The 21,441-nt window shown below is 41.0% G+C and overlaps 1 protein-coding gene across 2 annotated transcripts in view; it reads right to left on the reverse strand.

Annotated features, from left to right (window-relative positions):
* NKAIN2 (sodium/potassium transporting ATPase interacting 2) overlaps positions 1 to 19,891 on the reverse strand; it is a gene marked incomplete at its 5' end in the record, with an annotated part of 554,970 nt that extends 535,079 nt beyond the window's left edge. For both annotated transcript variants that reach the window (XM_080614923.1, XM_080614922.1), the window contains one exon: positions 19,838 to 19,891. In XM_080614923.1, coding sequence (XP_080471049.1) covers positions 19,838 to 19,891 — 54 coding nt within the window. The remainder of the gene's footprint in view (positions 1 to 19,837) is intronic.
* Between the last annotated feature and the right edge of the window lie 1,550 nt (positions 19,892 to 21,441).

A 21,441-nucleotide genomic window follows, 5' to 3' on the forward strand; every position in this document is an offset into this window, starting at 1 on the left:
CTCACACTGGAGAAGGCTATTCTTGAAAGACTACACCTCATGGAATGGACCCATGATGGAGCAGTCTGTTCCTGAAGGACTGCATCCATGGAATGAACCCACGCCGGAGCAGTGCACGAAGAACTCCAGCCCGTGGAAAGGACTCACATTGCAGAAGTTCATGGAGGACTGTCTCCTGTTCTCCATGAACATCTGGGGGACAGCATGCTGGAGCAGCGGAAGAGTATGAGGAGTACTCCCCTGAGAAGGAAAGAGTGGCAGAGACAACGTGTAATGAATTGACTGTAACTCCCATTCCCCAACCCCGTGCACTGCTGGAGGGGAGGAGGAAGATAAACCTGGGAGTAAAGTTAAGCCTGGAAAGAAGGGAGGGGTAGGGGGAAGGTGCTTTAAGATTTGGGTTTATTTCACATTATCCTACTCTGACTTGATTCACACAAATTTAATTAATCTTCCCCAAGTTGAGTCTGTTTTGCCCATGATGGTAATCCAGCTAATGGAGGGACTGATAGAGTAGATTTGGCGGGCACCTGACATCCAGCCAGGATCAAGCCACTGCTTTATCAGTGTTCCTTAAAGAGAGAATAACTTGTATCTGTGTAAACATTCATATAGGCATATATTTTATTGATACTGAGATAGCACCTGATATGCAGATAATTGCCCATCTGTTTCTGTAATTTGCATTTAACATAACATTTAATCACTTCCTATAGAAAAGGAAGTCAGATACATATACTTCAAAACTTTATTGGGAGATTGTTTAAAAAAAGAAAAAAAAAGGAGAAATGAAAAAGTAGCCAGGAAAAAGATTTGTACTTAATTTGTTCTTTTTTGACAATATTTATAATTGCAAATATAGGTGAGTAATGAGGTAGTTTTAATACTTGAAGGCATTACATTCAGAAGTAATCAAGACTGAAAAAGATCCATGATCGAGCTTTGTATTGCCCAATATAAGGAGCGGTCTAATCTTTACAAATGCCTAACATCATCATTCGGTTAATCTTTGTGCCTATAAAAAGAGAAATAAAAAAAGACAGAAAAAAGAAAATACAAAAGAGAAGATTCTAGGAATTATAACAAGAAGCACATTTTAAATGAAGTAATCATACTTTTTATCACTGGTAGTCTGGATGAAAAACTGAAGCAATATAGCAAAGCCACTACATTAATGTTTTTGAAAATGAAAACAAAACCATAATGGTGGCTACCAATAATTTCCTTGAGTCACTTGGCTGATACACAGGTTTCATGGGCTGTTAGTCTGGCAATCACAACAGAGCTCCCAAAAGCTAAGACTTTCAAAGCTGCCAGAAAGGCATTTGGATGTCCATTTTATATTTAAATGTTAACAGATTTGGGTGACTGATAACAGGGGCAGCTTTCAAAAACCTGAGTCTTGCTTTCACAAACTCAGAATTGATCTGTTGAAAGCAAACTTGCATGAACAGACAGACACAGGAAACATGAAGAAACATCACTGACCTTTGGTAAGATCAGAAAGCACACCATTCATCTGACAGTACCAGGACTGTACTTAGAAAGTCTGCAGGTCATAATGAAATATGTTTTAACTGTAAGGGGGGTCTTTTTGGTGGTTTTTTTTTTCCTTGTCTGGCAGATGGCAGTAAGCAACATTAATCAGATGGATATGCAACAAATAAGCCACAACATCCTTTTTTTTATCCCAGATTCAAAGAACAACGAAGCCAAGGAGAAGTAGAGATTAGGAAAACAGCTCGGTTCTGCCTGTGGGATAGTCACAGAATCACAGAACCCCTTGAGTTGGAAGGGACCAAGGATAAAGACCTACGTGATAAGGATCATGTAGAACACAGGACAACAGTCAGCAAAAACTCAATTTTGTGAAAAACATGGTTCAGGGACACTGAAAAGAGCACCCAGGAAAGATGACTCAAAAAAAAAAAAAAAAAAAAAGAAAAATCTCAATTCAAACACCAGAATATCTTTAGCTGTTCTGGAAATTGCTGTAAGGAGCTATTCAGAGAACTAAAAGGGCCATAAAGGGATACTTAAAGGCAGAAGACCACACTCCGGTGGCCCTGTGCACTGCTGTCAGTCCCTCATATGTGGCATACTGCATCTGAAGGGGACTCTCAAACTCAGTCTGCGGCAGGCTACACACGCATGGTGCTGCTCTGCCGAGAGGGTGCAGAGCTAAGGCGATGACCAGAAAGGAGCGATGTTATGGCAATTATCAGGCTGCCCAGATTTAGACTTATTCATTATTTCTCCCAGGCACACAGAACTCCAAGTATACTCCTTTTTTGTTGAAACTGTCTTTAAAATCTCACTGAATAAAATCAGACCATGACCAATTACGTAGCAGAAGAAAGCAAGCTCAAGAAATTTCCCTTTGCAAAGCTTTTTTACTGATGATGACAGAAACAACCACATCTTTGAGTACAAGGAAAAAAAGTTATGTTTGATCCTTCTACCTTAAGCCTGCTTTTCCTGACAAAGCAACTTGGTGTTGTAATAAAAGGAGTTTTTATAAGGAATCTTCTAAGGAGTTTAGTTAATGTTTTTGTAAGACCTTTTGTTTCATAAAGATGCATTTGTCCTGGGGCCTGAATCTAGTTTTTTGGTAACAGTGATGATTAGTGTAACTAAGTTTTGAACCATTTTACTAAAGAACAAATTAAACAAGATCACTCCTGAAAGGGAAAGCATTAAGTGTTAAAGTTTCAGATCCAGTTCCCACTGATTGATGTCATGACCATGGGCAAGTGACTGAGATTATTCCTACCTGACTCAATACCACACTAAACAATTTCCCAGTATAGAGTTGCTCTTAATATTATTTATGCATCCTATAGCTCCATCACAGAAAACAAGCAGTCCAAGGAGATGAGCACAGGTACATTTCTTTAGGGAACTCTTCTATTTCACACATATGGAGCTCAGGTCTCTTTTATCTTTCTCTATCCTGTTCTTGGCCCACACTGAATCAGAGATGGATAGATGCTCCCATTGCTCCAGGGCTGCTGGCGAGGGTACTGTCTTTCAAGACAGCTGACAAATGAAGGCTTCAGCACCAGTCCACTTAAGAGGACAATGAAGGGATGTTTTTTTCTTGTGTGCAAACCAACAGGTCAGTTACTGTGTGAAAAACAGGCAGCACTACAGCTGCCACCACTCTTTCTCCAGACACATCATGACAGAAGGGACCAAGCCTCCCTCAGTAGCAAAAGAGCGATCTCAGCATCTGACTCCACTACAGGTAGCAAGTCTAGATCCTAAACCCACACAGATGCCTAATGTGGATGGTGGGTGAACACCTAAACCCAGCCCATAAGGGGGATGAGATCCTTCCCCATCCCCAGCATCACCCCAGGAGTACTTGTACCTCCCCTTCTCACCCTGTTCAGAGGAATCAAGCAACTAGCTTGAATTTTAGTAGACTTTCTAAATATATTCAATATAATCTACAGATTTGCTACTGGGCTAAGCATATTAAGGCTTTTTTACAAAATGAACTTTAAGTGCATGTGCTTGCTGCTAGAGCATACAAGCTAAAAGTATGGGTTTTTTCCACCCACACAACTCTAAACGGCTCAGCTGACTTCCCTCCTAGGATTAGCAAGCCACCAATGGCTGGGATGAACAGAAATGCAGAGTATTTCTCCACCAAAGGATACATCAGAACTGACGGTCAGCAATACAGGTTACTGCCATAACAAAGACATCCTTGCGTGCATGTGACAGCTGTCTCTACAGACCTCCCCGTTCTGCCAGGCACTGCCTTAATACATCTAAAGAATGGACAGAACCAATGAGATCTCTGGTCAGCAAGATCCAGAAGCTGGTGCTCTCCATATGTATTCACTTTTGCAGTTTACACCAGCTCTGAAGAGTTCTGTATTTCTGTGTTCCCAGCAAGGTCCTAGGTCTTGCCACGTCCACTCATTACCCAGGTTACTCTTTCTTTTCTTCTGCTCTCCTTCCTCTTCCTCTCAAATTAGAAGTCTAGCATTGATACAAAGTAGCAAAATTAATGACCTTTCCCATTTAATTCAATGACATAAATATGAAACATCTATCATTTACTCAGCCTGTAGGTCTGCTTAAGACAAATTCACCTCTGACACATGCACCAAGATAAATTCATCTCTCTTTCTAATATACTTCCATTAGTATCAGATTTATCATCCATTCTCCGTAAGTTTTGAGTACCACCCATGCAGCGTAGGTGAACATGACTTTATTCAATTCAACAGGATTCTATTTTAAAAACTCACAGCACACACATTCAGAGCTATGACTTCATTCAGGCATATTTGCTTAAGCTGTTATCTCCTTTGTTGCAACACTGAGCTGAAAATGGATATGCAATCCATCGTTCATATGCATCCTTTATTCAACATATAGTTTAAGACTCTGCCTATGCCTAAGCTATATCTACTAATCTTTTTCCCCAAGAAGTCCAGTTTTCCAACTCAAGCTCTAGAGGCATGTGAGTTTTCCTCTGAAAGTCCCCAATTCCATGAAATATATAGTCATCATGTATGCACAGCAGTACGCCTGCAGCACCTGAAACATCACTGCTTTAAATAAGAATTTGACATCAAATATCTGCCACATCATTGAGACATACCCATTTTTTCTTGTTAGATAAACATACATGCATTTCCTGTTTACATATCCATATATTGAATAAATGTTTCAAACTGGCATGCTTCCTGCAGCCCCTTTATCTCGCATGAACCACAAATCTCTGGGGGAAAAAAAAAAACCACGTTATTCTCTTTGACATTTTGGATTTCAGAGCAGTATAAAAAGTGGTTGGTCTAGGGGAAAGGCATCCCTGTGAAATTAAATTCCCTGAATTCAAAATCAGTCCCATCTGTGATGCATTTTCTTTCCTTCCTCTTCCCTACATCTCTTCTTCCCATTCCTGCATCCCCACTTCTCACTGTGGTTCTGTTACTATGTCAGATACCAGCTCTTATTTCCTAACTGCACTTCTTGAATTCAGCCAGCTTTACTGCCATTCTGTTCACTTACTGTCAGTGGATTTTCTTTCACTAAAGATGCATTTCCCCAAGATGCACAGTATTTTGGGGAACCTTTCTCCTTCTTTTCCTCCTTTTTTTCTACAAGAGAACTGATATTCTCTCACATGTTTAACCACAGTTACCTATGGGAATAAAGACAACAGTCCAGTGAAATGCTGGTGGATTTCTTTGTCAATACATTGCCTTGTCACCAAACAGTTCACTGATTAACTGCAATCAAGAGGACTCATGAAGCCTCAATGGCATATGAAAGAACCAGCGTGATTCTATCCAGAAATATTTCATATTTATTAGTAGCTACTTAGTAGGCAATTCTTGCTGCTTATAGAGCTTAGCTGACAGCTGTATAAGCAATATTTCTCATAGCAGCAGCAGAAGGCAAGCTAATACAAAAAATATCAATTAAGCAGTGGCTCTATGTACCTTTTCCTACTACCAAAACATTCAAAGGAAGTAATACAAGTAGAACCTAAGCAGCGAAAAGATATGAACAGTGACAAAAAGAGGGTATGAAAGAAAATGGCTCTCGCATACTCCATTAGTGCCTGTCGGCTCTTGGAAAGCAGAGACTCAGTCACAATTATGAAGGTAAATAGTCCTTATAAAGATGAATTTTATTAACTCTATTTTATAGCTTTCCTATTTACAATTATATCCATCTTATTACATAAACAAGACTGAAGAAATAGCCTCTTTTTTTTTTTTTTGTTCTGGGTTTTGTTTTATTTTCTTGATGTATTGGGCAGATCTATAAGGAGATGCTCTAATTTAATAAATCTAGTTATAGCAGAGTGTGTGTGAGTGGAGGGAACAGAAGGGAACTGAGTGAATATCTGCCTTTCAACTCTGCTTTGCTTTAGACCTGGCCTGCTTCAGAAGCAGCACATTCCATCCATCATGCAGTGTATCTGCCAGCATAAGTGACAACACTCCCTGCAAAGGACTCTTTTATTCTCCAGATCCTATGTCAGCAAGCCACCTAAAGAGACTAGGACCCTACAGCTGGTCCAGGCAAATCATGGGTTGCCTAACGAGGAGAGCTTGCCTGTGCTATTGCACAGCTGACTACAAAGATGAAGGCATTGAAAGCAAATACAGAGGGAGGAGAAGAGAAAGAAAAAAAACAACAACAAAAAAAAAATTGACCATATTTTAACCTACTCCACACTTAGCACAAAGAATTATATACCTACTCCTACCATGGAGTAGGTTCTGCATGGGGGCAGAAAGAGCATAGGTACTCTGTGTACCCTACATACTAATTTAGGACCCGATATTCTCTTTCAAGTTGGTAGAGGTGCTGGTTCTTCCAGAGCATGATTTAGAGCACTTCAATTAAGTTTGAAAATGTTGACAAAGAGCAGTGGATTCCCCCTAGAGGCACCTGCCTGGCTCCATCATCTTGATAGGCAGCCTAGGTGCTGAGGTAGCTGGTGGGAATTCCTCTCAGGTGCTTGCATGGACGGGAAAGTATGGCAGCAAATAAAAAAGGATGTACAATCCTCTCCAAATCTCCAATAACACACACTAATAATACCTATTTTAAGATTATGCCAGCTGGTTACTGAAAGACCTTGTATTACTTCTACAATCATAGGGAGACTTCTGATAAGAACTTCGTAAATACACATCTTCCTTAAGTGATTATTAAATGCCTATGGAAAGCGCTTTCCCTTTCCAGGGCCAACTTCCTTATGGTACCACTACTCACAGTGTGGGGTATTTAGTAAACCCACCACCGTATAAAACATTCTTCATTAAATTAGTAAGTTAATAATGTCCAAGGAAGCATTTATTTTCTTACATATTAGGAATATTAACTAAGACAGAATTTTCTAAACTAATTTTAGTAAAAAATAAGGATAGTCTAACATTCCTGAAACATTAATGTGGAAGCAAAGTGTGGACCAAAAATCTAGCCAGAACAACATAACAACAAGAAGTGCCAAACAAATATATTTATGTAAATTTGTAAAACTACTTTTCAGCTCACCATCAGCTCCTCTCGAGATAATTATTGATCAATATTCTGTCAAGTATAACATAATTCTAGAGATTTATTTTCTTTATCTCTCACCTTAACCTTAGACCTGCTGAATTTCAACTGAAGTAAAAAAAAAAAAAAATCATGTTTACTTTCTGACCTTTTAAAAAATACTCACTAAGCATATTTTACCTTTATCAAATTTGAAGTTCTAAAGCGATTCAGGTGGCTGCATTAGCATACTGACCTTATACAAGTTCTAGGATGGTTATGATGTGGAGCACCATACTTTTAGTGGAACTGCATAGTTACCCACCATCATACACTGATCACTTGGGTCTAGGCTGAACTTTATGGAAGAAACCCACAGCACAAACCCACGCTGCTCTAGGAAAGATCTGCATAATTAGGAAGACAGAATTCTCAGGAACTACATCATTCATAGAGACAGGTTGATCACAAAATCATGTTGATGCTGCACATGGAAACGGTCCTGGGAAATTACTCATCCCTTCCCCCAGTAAGCATGCCTCAGCACACTCTTCTCAACATATTTCACATCTTCAAAATAAATGGGATAAAAGCTCTAAACTACAACTCTCTGCTAAAGAAGACCAGAGACAACCCAGTGCCAGAGTCTCAAGCCTTTGAGTGAGCACAAACCTCCTCCTCCACCTTCCTGCTGGATTATGCAGATAAGCAATTGAGACAGTTCACTGTGAAATCATTTAGCACTGCAAGAATTGGCCAACTCAGCAGCCATCACTGTGTTGCGGTAAGAACAGTGCCAGCATTTCTTGGCCCTCTGGATGCCACCATTCACAGCTTACACAGAGGACACCAAGTATATGTTCATCAATCTTTCCCAGATCCCAGCCACAGCTCAGCACTAGCAACACAGGGAGACATCTGTTAGAGCAGCAAAATCTTGTCCTAAATCGTGCAGGTGGGCCTGGGGTGCAGAGTGCAGAAGCTCGGAATCAAGTCTTCCTGAAATCTGAAGAGGTCAAAATACAAGGCTGGTATCTCCTATATATCCCAGTTATGACAGACATACCTTCCACACTGCCTCAGAGAGTGAGGTTCTAAAGTAGCTTTCTGGCACCTGTTCGTATCACCAGCTTTCACTTTTATAGAGATTAAAAATACCTCAGACAATTAAAAACTTTTTTCCTTTTAAAGTTTATCCCTGACTGCGATGCTATTCCACATTTCTTTCAATCACCTGACCATCCAGCTATGAGGGTAAATGAAGTCCCCACCTTCCCAAGTCACCTTTATTGAATGTGTCCATACCTGCGCCGAACATCAGAACAGCCAGGATCTACACTACGGTCATTCTCCAGAGACCTCAAGCTAAAAGGCAACAGGGAACTTACTATAAATCTAGGTTTTCTAATTCATAAAGAAACATACTATCAGCATGTCAAAAGCCAGCTATTTTTAAATGGTGTAATCATAAAATGAAATGTCAAATATTAACTGTTCAATCCATTCATCACTGTAGCTCTGAATAACTGTCTTGTCTTAAATTAGTAAGGAAACTGTCTGGAATAGATGCTGCAGTTTTACGACTAATAGATTTCACCTTCAAAAAAAAAAAATCACCCCAAATACTGCAGAACTTCCAATTTACTCAATTTTTGAAAAGCAAACATAAAACAGCAACAAAGGAGAAATCTACATAAACATAGAGGCATGGGTTTACATTCCCTAAGCCAGTCTGAGCTACCCACTACAAGCTATGCAGATCTGAGCTGACAGAAGAAAGTGCTTAAGACTCTACACATGCAACTCATTACAATAGCTAAAATGCCAAGAGGTGGTTCCTGAGAATATGTTCTTGGATTTGATATGGCCAACAAACCTAGTTCATTACAAACGGTTTTCTCTGGATGAGTTTATATTAGCTTTAATGGCATTATGATGGCACTGTGCCACATCTATATTCTTCTTTGTTCCAAATAGGTCCAGTTCTCAGCAGAAGTGACAGTGATCAAACCACCACTACAGTATCTGAGGAACTTTGGAGAAATCTGCTGACACCCTTTTTTTAATCCTGATGGAATGAGAGAGAGGCTAAGGAGTTACCATAAAATGCTTACAACTTGGAAATATCCACAGCACACCAATCTTCCTTGCGGCTGCCGTAAGCTGATGGGCACCTGAATATCTGGCCTTCTAGTGCAGGCATTCAGCACGACCTGAGAGACTCAGATGCTTCTGTATTTGGACAGCACCTTTCTTACCTGTTACAAGGGCCAAGCAATAATTGCTGAAAGTTCAAAATCTCTTTACAGGCACAGCACTCAGAACAAGCATGTGAATTAGTCCCAGATCCATCACTGCTTCATTCCTGGAGTTAATTAACTGAAGCCATGAGAGCTCCAGAATCCCTCATCAGTGTAACACAGAGGAGGGTTACATTCATAACTTCTATTTGTTGTCAGTGGTAGTTATGTATATGTGCTGGACAGAGAACAGCAGCTGTCCTCTAATAAGGTGCTAGTCATGACAATTATAATACTGACATGGGACCCACATAATTGTCTTCGTAAGCACACTGCAAAGCAAGAATGATTTCAAAATGCCAGGAACCAGGAAAAAACCCACATCATTCCCTTACACACTTTTTTTTTATTTCAATTCACAAAGAATAGCACATTTTTGCAGCAAATAGGGCTTACTAAACCAGATGCCTTTTGTTATTGTCCTTATGCCTATCTGGGATATTACACAACAGATACCACTTTATCAGTGTCCATAAATAATTTTTATTATGCATCTGAAAAAGCAGTTTATCACAACACAGAAAATACCATCTCTTCCAGCTGTTGAGGCCAATAGCTTTGTCTTGTACCTGCCATTACAACCCTACTCCTGCATGATGGCTTTAATTAAAGGAAAAAGAAGAAAAAAAAAAATATTGCAGAATATTGCATCCAGCTCCAGGTTGTTGTGCTTTTCCCCCTGCAAATACCAAATCCACTGCCAGCTCCACACTCAGGAAAGCCAGTCTGATAAAATCCAAAACAATGAGCTCTGTTTTCAGGAAACACTGAAGTCCATGTGTTATGTTAACACTACCAGTGCCATCATCTGGCTTGTTACCAGCTGCCTTTAACTGCTACTAGTGTCAAAGAAAATAAAAGCTAACCAGCCGCAAGGGCATGAGACGGGCACGGCCAAGAACTTAAAAATAAATTTAAGAAAAGAAAGAAAAAAGGAAAACAACTTTATAACATCCATATTTTCTATCTTTTTTTTTTCCAGACAAGCCTCTTACTCTTCTGCGTTCCTTTAGCTGCTAATGCGTTCATTTGTTTTATTGCCATTTGCTCTGCCAATTTGAACAGTGATGTAATGACATATGACTGCCTGATATTCAGTGGTGCTTACAGCACCTTTGTCACTCGTGGCTCAAGTGCACAATGAACAGTATCTTGAGCTGAATGTATCTGTGGCTTTGTTAGGGCAACAATAACACACAACAGGCTTTTTTCTCCTTTTGTTTCTGTGCTCTGTAATAGAACAGCCTGCCACAGAGACTGTGACCACAGCATAATGAAAAATGCTAAGCTACTGCTGGTCATGGCAAAAAATTTGCAAACTTCACATTTTGTTTAATTGTTGAAGAATGGCTTTTCAAAGATCCATGCATTGTTCTGAAGAGACATGGTAGCATCTATTTTCCTTTCCTCACAAAAGCTTTTAATCTTCAAACAATAAGAATATACTCAATTGAGGGCCAATTAGTAGTCTATGAAGAAGTTTAAAGGAATTTTTAATTAGTAAACTGACCCATGGTGTGAATCACCTCGAAAGGAGCTACATAATTTCCTGAAACACTTAATCTTTCTTACACAAGTATTAGTCAGTACCTTAGGTTCAAGACTCTTTATGTCTATCTTGTTCTTTTAGACCAATTTAATTCATTACTGTGGGATCACACAGAGACAGTAAATGCTATTCAAAGTGAACAGGAGCAGCCCTTTGCCCCTTGTTCTAGCTCTCTAGCATGACTTCCATTGATACAGAAGTAATATTACACACCACTCAAAAAAAAAAAAAAGTTCCACAGTCTGTCCTCTCTTCTTTTGTACAAAGATAAGCAGGCTTAACAATATAATGAAGTAAATAAAGGTACATGCAGAAGAGAAAACTGCAGTTCTGTTCCCAACTGGGCAGCAACTCAAAGATCTCAATACAGCGGATGGAAGGAGGCAGCCACCTCCATAAGGTAGTTCAGAGCACATTCATTACACGTATAAATGAGATAGCATAAACCTTTCCACCACCATCTGCAGATGGTCCCGCATTTTTGCCTTCTGAAAAGTAACATGACATACATGATAGGTATCATCATTTCAACACACCTCTCAGAAATAATAGAATTAACCTCACATGCTGCCTTCTGTACAAGACTCTATTAATGAGAACTCCTTCATAAGAAAAAGAAGGGGGAGGAAACCAGACCTCAATCTGTTATGGTATGAATATAGGATACAACAGACTTTTCCTATTCCCATTCATATGACTGTTAACTTTCCAGTTACACGTAACTGGTGACTTGCCACTAGAGATGCAGTTCACCATCCCAGCTGAGGGGAAAAATAAATAAATAAATAAAAAATAATTAAAAAAAAATCCCCAAAGAAACCATGTTAGAAAGCTATTACTTCAAACAGCATAGGAAAATCTGAGAATCATTTATGCTGTATAAATGATACTTTTACTGATTTTAGCAATCAGTATAATAAGCAGCATTTCTTACATACATTACATCATCATGTAGGCAGCAGAGAAGCAAGTTTGTCTATAAAAGCTGAATTTGAACCTCAAATGAAAGACATTTCGAGGTATCTGGATATATGTGAACATTTAAGTGGGAATCAGTGGAGCCCTAAACTGATAAACATTTCTCATAAGTTATGTATGAATTAAAATCAACTTTTTATTAAAAATGCATAAGTATGATCTGTGGTGAATAGAACTATTAGCTATGCATGTTTACTTCTTAGTGAACACAGAAATCAGTAATTTTTCTTCTAAATGTCATTTCTATCAGAGGGTTATAGAATGATAAAATGCTGAAACAATTCTCCAATGCCATCCGGCTGGTACATCTGGGTAGAGGGGAGAAAATAAACCGCGGAATGTGAACGTCATTTCAACTACAGAGTCCATTCTACTTTACAACCCAGGTAGCACTCCACAGCCCTTCTCTTTTACTCACCATAATTTAAAAAAAAAAAAAAAATCTGGATGAAAATAAACTATTTGAGGTTTAAAATTATTGTTTTCAGTGTATTTTTATGATTACACATTATTTACACCCATCCCTGTCTTCCTCCTCACTCCTGTTGGAAGCTACAGAAAATCATCCAAAACCCAAAGAGAGCAAAAAATGGTTTTATCCAGTTGATTTTAGCATTACATTTTTAGGGGCTCTTAAGGGACGTATGCACAAAAGCTGATATTGCCCTGGTGAAGCCAGGCTTTTTAGTTTCCTTCTGCAGTAAACAAAGACATAAATACCCTTCCAAAACAGCATTTCTCAATCTGTAGATCACAGCCACCTTTAAAGTCAAAAAGTCCACTAGTGACTAGTGAAAATGCAAGCAGAGGAAAATGTAAATAGTAAGTACTGTGGATGGCAAAAGAATATACAATGGGTCTGTGATCCCTACTCTCCCAGCCCCTCCTAAAAACCTTACTTAAGCTGAAGGACTGCTTCCTTAAGACACAAATTTACAAGGCAGTTTAGTGCAAGAAATAATGTTAGTCAACTCAGACCTGCCCTCTGAAGGGTCCTTTCTGGACCACAGAGGAGACTAAAGAGATTATTCCGATTTAGTCAGACCATCAACACCCTTGTCCCCATGAAAATATGAAAATAGTCACTATTGTTATTCTCCACTAAATGCCACTTAAATTCAGAACAATAGCAAATCCTGCAGAAAGTCAAGATTTCTGAGATACCTTTTTTTATAAAATGTCATTTGGCATAGCTGTCTCTTTCAGCATTTTACACCTAGGATAATCTCTTGAGCTCAGTGGAACCATGGGACCAAAAAGGCAGTTTTCAGATACTGGCTGAATCTAGGCCCCTAAGTCCAGGGAGTCAAACTTTCATGCTAACTGAAACTAGATGCAGAGAGCCATGTCATACGATGCACCAGAACATTGAAAAGACTTCAAATGGATTTAGACTCTTCCCTGGAAAAAGTCATCAAGTAGTAGCTTACAAAACTTATCTGCTGCACTTGCATTGTATACATGCCTGGGACAATAAAGTCACTACCGACTCCAAACATTAAGTTTCTGCTTTGAACCGTTCTGCAGTGGAACCTTTCTGTTGACTACAAAATGAGAAAATTCTCTCCACTGATTATAGAGAGGCTTTAGTGTCTTTTAAAAATGCTTACTTAATACTTTTTTTGCAAAGAAAGAGGAGAGGGGAAAAAAACAAAAGCAAAAAACCAACAAACCAAACTAAACTAAACAAAAAACCACCCTGCCGCTCATCATTCAAGGTGCTAGCTCAAATCTGTGTCAATATGAAATTAACTCCTACCGTCAAAGATTTTTCTCATGGCTACACAAGAAAAGTAACTTCAAATAACATTCAAAAGTAAAACCTAGATATTCTAGGTCCTTATATTCAGGTAGTTTATTCAGCTCCTCTCAACCCATTTAAGCCTTTCTCTCCTACTCATCATCACAGTATCTGAATGTTGAGTCTGCTCACTGAACTCTGAAGAAGTTCAGCTTCAACAAGTAGTGAATTAAACCTGCTGTTCAGCTGGCCTGAAATCTTTTACTCCTGTAACTTAACACAACATACTTTGCTTTTCTTAAATTGGTCATTCACAATTATTATTCATTCACACTTCTACAAAAAATAATACTGCACTATTCATAGTGAACATCAAGCTACTAAAATTAAATGACATAATAGAGCATTACCTCTGACATTCATTTTTTGTATGCATCCCTATTTTCAACCTCTAGTTACCAGGAAAAAAACCACAACCAAACCAAAAACAAACAACAAACAATTTGGTTATGAATCCTCAGTATTTTATCTCAAGAACAGAATAGAGAAAGAGTGTGTATTTTCTATCAAGGTCTCATGTAAAGCTAAAAAGGTTGCTACATATTTCTTTTGTAACAATAAAAGATGCTAGCTCTCTGAATTCATGATCAAGTACCTGTTTTATATATTCCTAGCAACACCTCAAAATCTCCTTACACAATAGCTTCCGAACATACATCTGTGGAAAGTCTGCTATTCACATGACTGTCTCCTTTTCATTGCTAGTAGGACCACAATGGTTATGGATATAATGAAACTAAGGTGTACACTTTCCTATCACAACTGAAACAAAGCAAGAAGCAGAACTTTAAGACAGCACAGACACAATTTGTTGACACAGTCACAATTTCAAAGGCAGTAGTTATATTTAAGTATTTCAAAGGCAGCAGTTATATTTAAGTACTATCCAAAACACGAAAACCAACTCTACTGTCTTTGTAGACTGATAAACCTACACGTCTACAGTCTAAGAGCAGCAACATCACTTTTCATTCCACACGGAAAGCCCATGCCTTTAATTCCCCTTTTGTTAGCAGAAAATGTAGGAACATGTACATGCCATCAGAATTTTCCACTGCAAACACTTCTCTCCTACAGCCGCTACTGAAAAACTATTGGCAACAGTGACAACGAAACACAATTAAAACACACATGCAAAAAGAAAAAACAACCCTCCCAAAAACCCAGCAATTAAAAGCATAAACACCAAAAAAAATCACTACTGCTTCCCTATGGCAAAAATTTAAAACAAAAAAACCCAAACACGCTACAAACACTAATGAAGTGGTTTGGTGTACTATCGGAAAATACCCTGATGATATGCATGGTGTAAGAGCCTGTATTAACAAAAATATGTTCTTCATTACATAAACCTGTATAGTAGCTAATCCTAAACTAATCTGGTGTGAATGCCATGACTTTGCTCTCAGAGGGACCTCACCCTAATCTGGTAAAGCTCACACCCTGAAGGTCCAGAGACAATTCAACCTGCAAACTGTTAAAACACGGGTCTTTCCCCAAGCAAGGATCATGGTATTAAACTGTGCTAAACCTTGTAGGTAGATTTGTGATAGAGGCTAGAAGTTGCTATGATCCCCATTCCTGAAGTGTTTGAACAAGCATGAGGATATTTGCTGTTCATGTTTAAAAAAGGCATGCCAAAACTTTACAGGAAACACAGATTTTTTTCCTCTAAGAACCAACCTCTGTTCTCTGTAGTTACACATACTGCTGTTTTATAGTGCACATGAGACTTTGAAAGGAACAGGGGACTCTTCAGTCTTATATCAAGTGTGCAATAAAGATTATGGGCATCTTTCGTGATGTCAGAAGAAGTCACAGAAGACATGCGGTAGACAGTACTTCCCAGTTTGCATGTAATTAATTCCCTGGGTTTGAGTGGTCTCACCACTTTTTTTTTTCACGACAGATCAAATCCATATCTCTATGTGCAATAAGGTAACTAAATATGCAGTTATGGATGTTGGTATCACAGGTAAGCATAAAAATAACCTCAGTTGACACAGTTTTTGAAATAAAGTATTTGAATTTTCTCTTAATTCATGTTATTCACTTGAGGAAAGGCACAGAACAAGGACATGTCCATATAAGATGCTAGTTTTTCAATCATTTTTTCCACTAGCTCCAGGCAAAGATAAAGATTGGGCCTATGTTAGCAAAAGGAATCAAATCCGGGTGCCTTTGTCATTCTGCATGGCCACAATGACACACCAGGCCAGTGGCTTCAGCCAGAACTGTAACTGGAAGAGTTCACAGACAGATAAAACCAGGTCATGTGTCCTACGCCTCAAACAGCAAGGTGTTAGTGAGGATAAGGAGAGACCGCAAACATACATTGACGCCTGCGAAAAACACTGATTTTCAGAAATTGGGGATTTTGTGCCCATTATAATACATGCTTCTTTAGAGCATCAGACTGTATACCTCAGAATCACTAACTGGACCCTGGGATAGATGCAACTGTTAACAAATTTTACATATTTTTTAATATTTACTTGGAATATCTGAACTGCATTACAACTTAAAAAAAAAAAAAAAAAAAAAAAAGGAAAAAAAGCCAGGGAAAATGTACAAAAAAAATTACATAAATTCAGATGGAAACTGAGAAAAGGCAGTGCAAAGACTGAATTATCTCTCTTATCTAATTAGCCTTGAGAGTATGGCAATCCTTGTCTGACAGATAGAAACGATGAGGCAATGATTTCTGGAGACTTCAAGTTTCCTGATGAAATGTTGTCCTTTCTCATCACCGCACTTAGGAAAAGAGCTTCTAAGTTGAAAACAGGCAGTACTTTCTACTGTTTTGCCACTACTCCAAGTTCTCCCAAGCAGCAACAGTGGGCATGTAGAAAGTTTCAAACTGGTTTCCATGGGGTTCTTGAAGCTTCCTGCAAAGCCCAATAATCTTGTCAGTTTCACCTTTGCTGCTCTTGCTGTTAAAAAGCCTAAGCAACAAGATATTAGTGTTACTGATGCAAGCTATTAATAGAAAAGGTGACACCCAAAAATAAAAAGGTTTAAAGGACAAAATGCAATAGCAGAGAATACCTTCAGTGTAACCAGGATAGTTGACATACAAGAAGAAACACAGAAACCCTATGCCCAGGGTTCTCTTCAGAAGGACAAAGGACAACAGAGACCAAAATTAGTACCTTAAAAAAAATTAAAAGATATTTTGAAATAATTAGCTGTGTATACAGAACGCAATGCCTTGGTCATAACATCAGCAAAATTAGCTCTTACTTGCTGTTAATTCTTCTCATGGGCTATAAGCGTGAAGGAAAATGAGCTGTCATAGGTTGTTTTCCATAGTACAAATGAGAGCACAAACAGGAAGGTATATGTATGTTAATAAGCTGGGGAGTAATGATCAGTATTCCTTCGAGAACAGAAACATTCCTTGAGGTTTTTTATAATCTGATAGTACAGTATGCTGCCTTAGCTATAAGCATTTAAAATGCATTTATGAAAATAATTCTGCTTCTGCAGGGTCTCTCAAGTTGATGTAGCTCTACTTCTGCACCAGTATTTGAAACAACCACCTCTTTTTCTGTCCATTCACAACATCTACATCATTTATACATGTACAGTATGCAATGGCTTCTCTAATAACTGCAGTATTCCTCAATATTATTTATTGTACAGCGCCTACAAAGACAAATTAGATCACCACACCCTAGCTCTGCAGAGATGGAAGAAAATATTTTTGTTTAAAAAAATGGAAGAAACCTTTCTTTTTACAAACTTCTTCCCCTCAAAAGAAAGTGTATTTTCTACTTCAAATATGACCATTCTAAAACTAAAACCCAGGTACCAATAGTAAATAATCTTCACACTAGAAGTTTTGTGCATTTTTTCAAGTATGGTTATCATTTTAGAAATGCCTCCTATGCCCATCTCCTCAGGCAAGAAAACTTCTTCCTCCTTTCTGATTTGCATCTGCATTAACATGGCTGCTAATTCTAGGATGAATCTTGACAGCATTTGCTCCTTTAAGTAACCTTTACCTAAGAAGAAGTGACAACTGATCAATCACCCATAGGCCTACTTAGGAGAATTAAGCCTCCTTGACTTAAAACTCATGACCTGTTCCCATCTGATGGCATATGGCACATGAAAGAATATGACGTGATTTTAAGGAAGAGCATAATTTTTTTTCCATTCGCAAGCCTTTTTTCTCATGTAAAAGATTATTCCTGCTTTGGATCTAGCTAAATGTCATTACATAGGCCGAGTGTGATTCAGAGGTTTGCGTTGCTGCTACCACATTTTTTTCTTGCTCAGTAAAAAACTTTTCAGTTTATGAAAAGATGTCACAAGTTCACTTCAACTACTCCAGAAAACAGTATTTACTTTTTTAAAATAGACCTATATTTGACCCTGTAGTTTACAACCACTTTTAGCTTATGGTAATGCTACAATTCTATATGAGCTTACCTGCTTATCCACCTGCTGATACATTCCTATGGGGCACTTCTGTTGATGTTTTTACTATGAGTTTTACATATATTCTTCTCACCATGAGTTAACAAATACATTTTCCTTTACAGACTTTCAGAACAATAATAATTTAACTTAATAGTACATTTCATAGTCATCATAACCCCCAGTTGCTGAATGCATAAAAAAAAAAAAAATTAAAATCAACCTTTTATCTGTAAAAGGTACAATTTAAACCACTTTTTGTTCCCTTTGCAAGGACAAAAAAAAAAAAAAAAAAAAAACACAAAGAAAAATAACCTGAGAAGTATCCCTCTGAAACTTACATGGATATGAAGAACTTCAGAGATTAATTTTATGTTTCCAAATTGCTGGAAAAGGTTACATTCCTACCATTCCACTCAAGAGTCACTACTTCTATTCAAGATTCTTTTTTTCAGACAGTGTGCATGAATAAATCACATCTGGTAAGACACATGCAGCTACAAAGAATTGGATAACTTGGGTGGGTATATACAGATAGCATGTTTCCCAGAACACAAAAGGATTAAAGGTTGATTACAACAGATAGAAAGACCACGGGCATTTTGAATTTCTGATCTGCTAACATCTTCTTTTCCCTATGTACTGTTTTACTGATTTTGGTGCCTGAAATCTACTGGTTTTTTTCTTCTGTAGTTCTCTTAGCACCTGTCTGCAGGAGAGGAATTGGCAACAATGCTGGTTGCTATTGATACCGACTAACACTTTCTCAGCAAAACTATTCAGTACAAGGTAGAGGGTCGGAGTAACATGAATTATTTCCTCCCTGCTATAAGGTTAACTGCTTGACAAAGGTGCTTCAAGCACCTGTTCTGCCAGCATATGACCACTTGGTCTAATAAAAATAACAAATGGGGCATATTCCATTCATAGGTCTTTAGCTGCATGTACCTGCATCCAAATCACATGAATTCTATATAACATGTATCTGATGTCACAACAATAAAATAATCCATGTATCTATTACAGGAAGATATATTTCTTTATTTTCTTTACTTAAAACCCAGTCTCTTTTAAGGTGCTACATCACAATTGCATGGTCTCAATGTCTTGCTAAAGGATCTATTTTTAGGCAGCTTCTTTGTTATCGTATCTCAGAGACTACTTTTTAAACTCAGTCTAGTTTCACTGGTAGCTGAGCTTACAAGCGCTGCCACACGTCTCCTCTAAAGGTAAGTATAAATATAGAATTGTTTTAAGTTCTGTTAACAACATAATGACAACGTTAACATCCACTGCCCATTAAGTCTGACGACGTTGGGGGGAGGGTGGGTATGCGGTGTGGGTATAAGAGCTCGGGCAGAACAACTTCACACACACCTGTATGGCTGTTTGCAGGCTGTGCATCACCCCTGACACGGCCGCGTCCCTGCTTTACGCAAAGCCGGCCAAATACCGGCCTGCCAGAGAAAATCAGGTATCAAGTTGAGTCAACGCTTAGGAAAACCGCCCGAGTTTATTAACTCCGCCGTGCGCCCACCGCACCCTCCCTGGCAGAGCTTCCGTGAAACTACCTGTAATGCAGCCCGTGTGTCCCACCCTGCTGCTTCATGGGTCCCCCATCCCGGCCCCGCGACCAGAGCTCGGGCGCTGGCCCCATGGCTCCCCATCGGGACAACGGGGGAGCCGCCCCGCCGCCACCCCCGCTCCCGAGGCTCCTTCTTGCCAACACTACCCCCCCCTCCGCGGGCCGCCCCCGCCGCCACTCACCAGCTGCGCGCCACACACCGCCACCAGCGTGCACCGGCCGCTGCAATAGCCCATGGCTCCCGGCACCCCGCGTTGCCGTCCCGCGCCGTCCCGCGCCGCGCCCACTCAGGCGGGGGGAGAGCACCGCCCGGCCGCCGCCCGGCTCCCGCCTGCCGCCACCGGCGCGCCCCAGCCCGGGACCCGCATGGGGGCGCCCCCGCCGCCCGCCCGCCCGCCCTAGCCGCGGCCGCAGCGCCCACCGGCTCGGCGGCCGCTGGCAGCGGGGCCGGCCGCCCCCGCGGAGGGCGGCAGCGCCGGGGGAAGGGCGGCGGCAGGTGTCTGCAGAAGCAGCCGCGCTGTTCCGCGCAGCCCCAGAGGCATCTGGGCTTCAAAGTTTGCCCCCTCAACTCCGCTCGCAAACCATCAGGGCTCACAGCCGTCTGCGGCGGGGGGAGGCGGGGGGGGGGGGAGGAGAGGAGGGAGGGACGGGAAGGCGAGGCAAGGCAGGCGGCGGTGCTGAGCTCTGTTCGCGCTCGGAGAGCGGCTTCCCTCCTGGCCACAGCACAGCCGCTCCCCCACCTTCCTTCCTTCTCCTCCTCTTCCTCCCGGTAGGGCTCATGCAGCCCCAGCAGTGGAAACCCCTCGCCTGGGGGCTCTCCCGCGGAGGGGCGCGGAGGGGCGGCGCAGCGCAGCAGCGAGAAACGGATGGCTGCCGCCACTTTGTCGGCGAGGGCGCGGAGGGGGCGGCTTCACCCTCCGGGACCCCTTTGTCTCGGCGGGGCACCTCTCCGCGTTCAGCCCTTCCCGGGCTCCCCCCGCACGGCACCGCGCCCAGCCGGGGCCCGCCGTAGCCCAGCCGCCTCTCAGGCACAGCCGCTCTGCCGGCGGGGCTGCGCAGGGGCGCGGAACATTGCGCGGCCCGCGGTCACGGCAGCGCAGCGAGAAGGACGGCGGCCCGCGGAGCGGAGCCGGCGCGACCCTAGCTTCGCTATAGGTTGCGCTGCTGCCGCCTGCCGGGCCGTGGCCTTCGGTGCAAGGGAAGCCGCCCCAGCCGGCTCCTTCCTCCGCGGCTGCCGAGGCCGCTGCTCCGGCCGGCACCGGGGAGAGCTCCCCGAGACCTCCAGGGACACGCCGGCCGCCCCTCCCGTCCCACCCCAAGCAGAGGACAGTGGCGGAGGCCGGTCAGAGAAGGTCGACTTGAGCACTGGGACGGATTCGGAGCAGAGGCCGGGAGCTGCAGAGCAGGAGACGAAGGACGAGACCAGGCAGATTTAGGAAAAGAACAAATTGTTTTCAGGGAAATGATTCTGCTCACCATCATGACGGGGAACGTTTGCACTTAGTGGCATGGCCCAGCCTTTCTCTGCTATCAAAAGCATCCAGGATACATAAAGTTGGTGGGAAATTATATGTCAAGTTCTGGTGCATCGATCAGCCTCCAAAGGCTTTTACTTGCTGTGTCAGCAGCAGCAGTCTTGACATTGCATTTGGACCAGGTGACTTTTTGCTGAGCTGCCCATTAACAGAGGTAGTTTTAGCAGTGACATCAACAATTATGAACCGGAGGGACATCGCTAGGTTTTCTGAGCACATGTGGATGTTTATTTGTTTGCAGCACAAATATT

Source organism: Psittacula echo (assembly GCF_963264785.1).
Source record: "Psittacula echo genome assembly, chromosome: 4".
NCBI lineage: Eukaryota > Metazoa > Chordata > Aves > Psittaciformes > Psittacidae > Psittacula > Psittacula echo.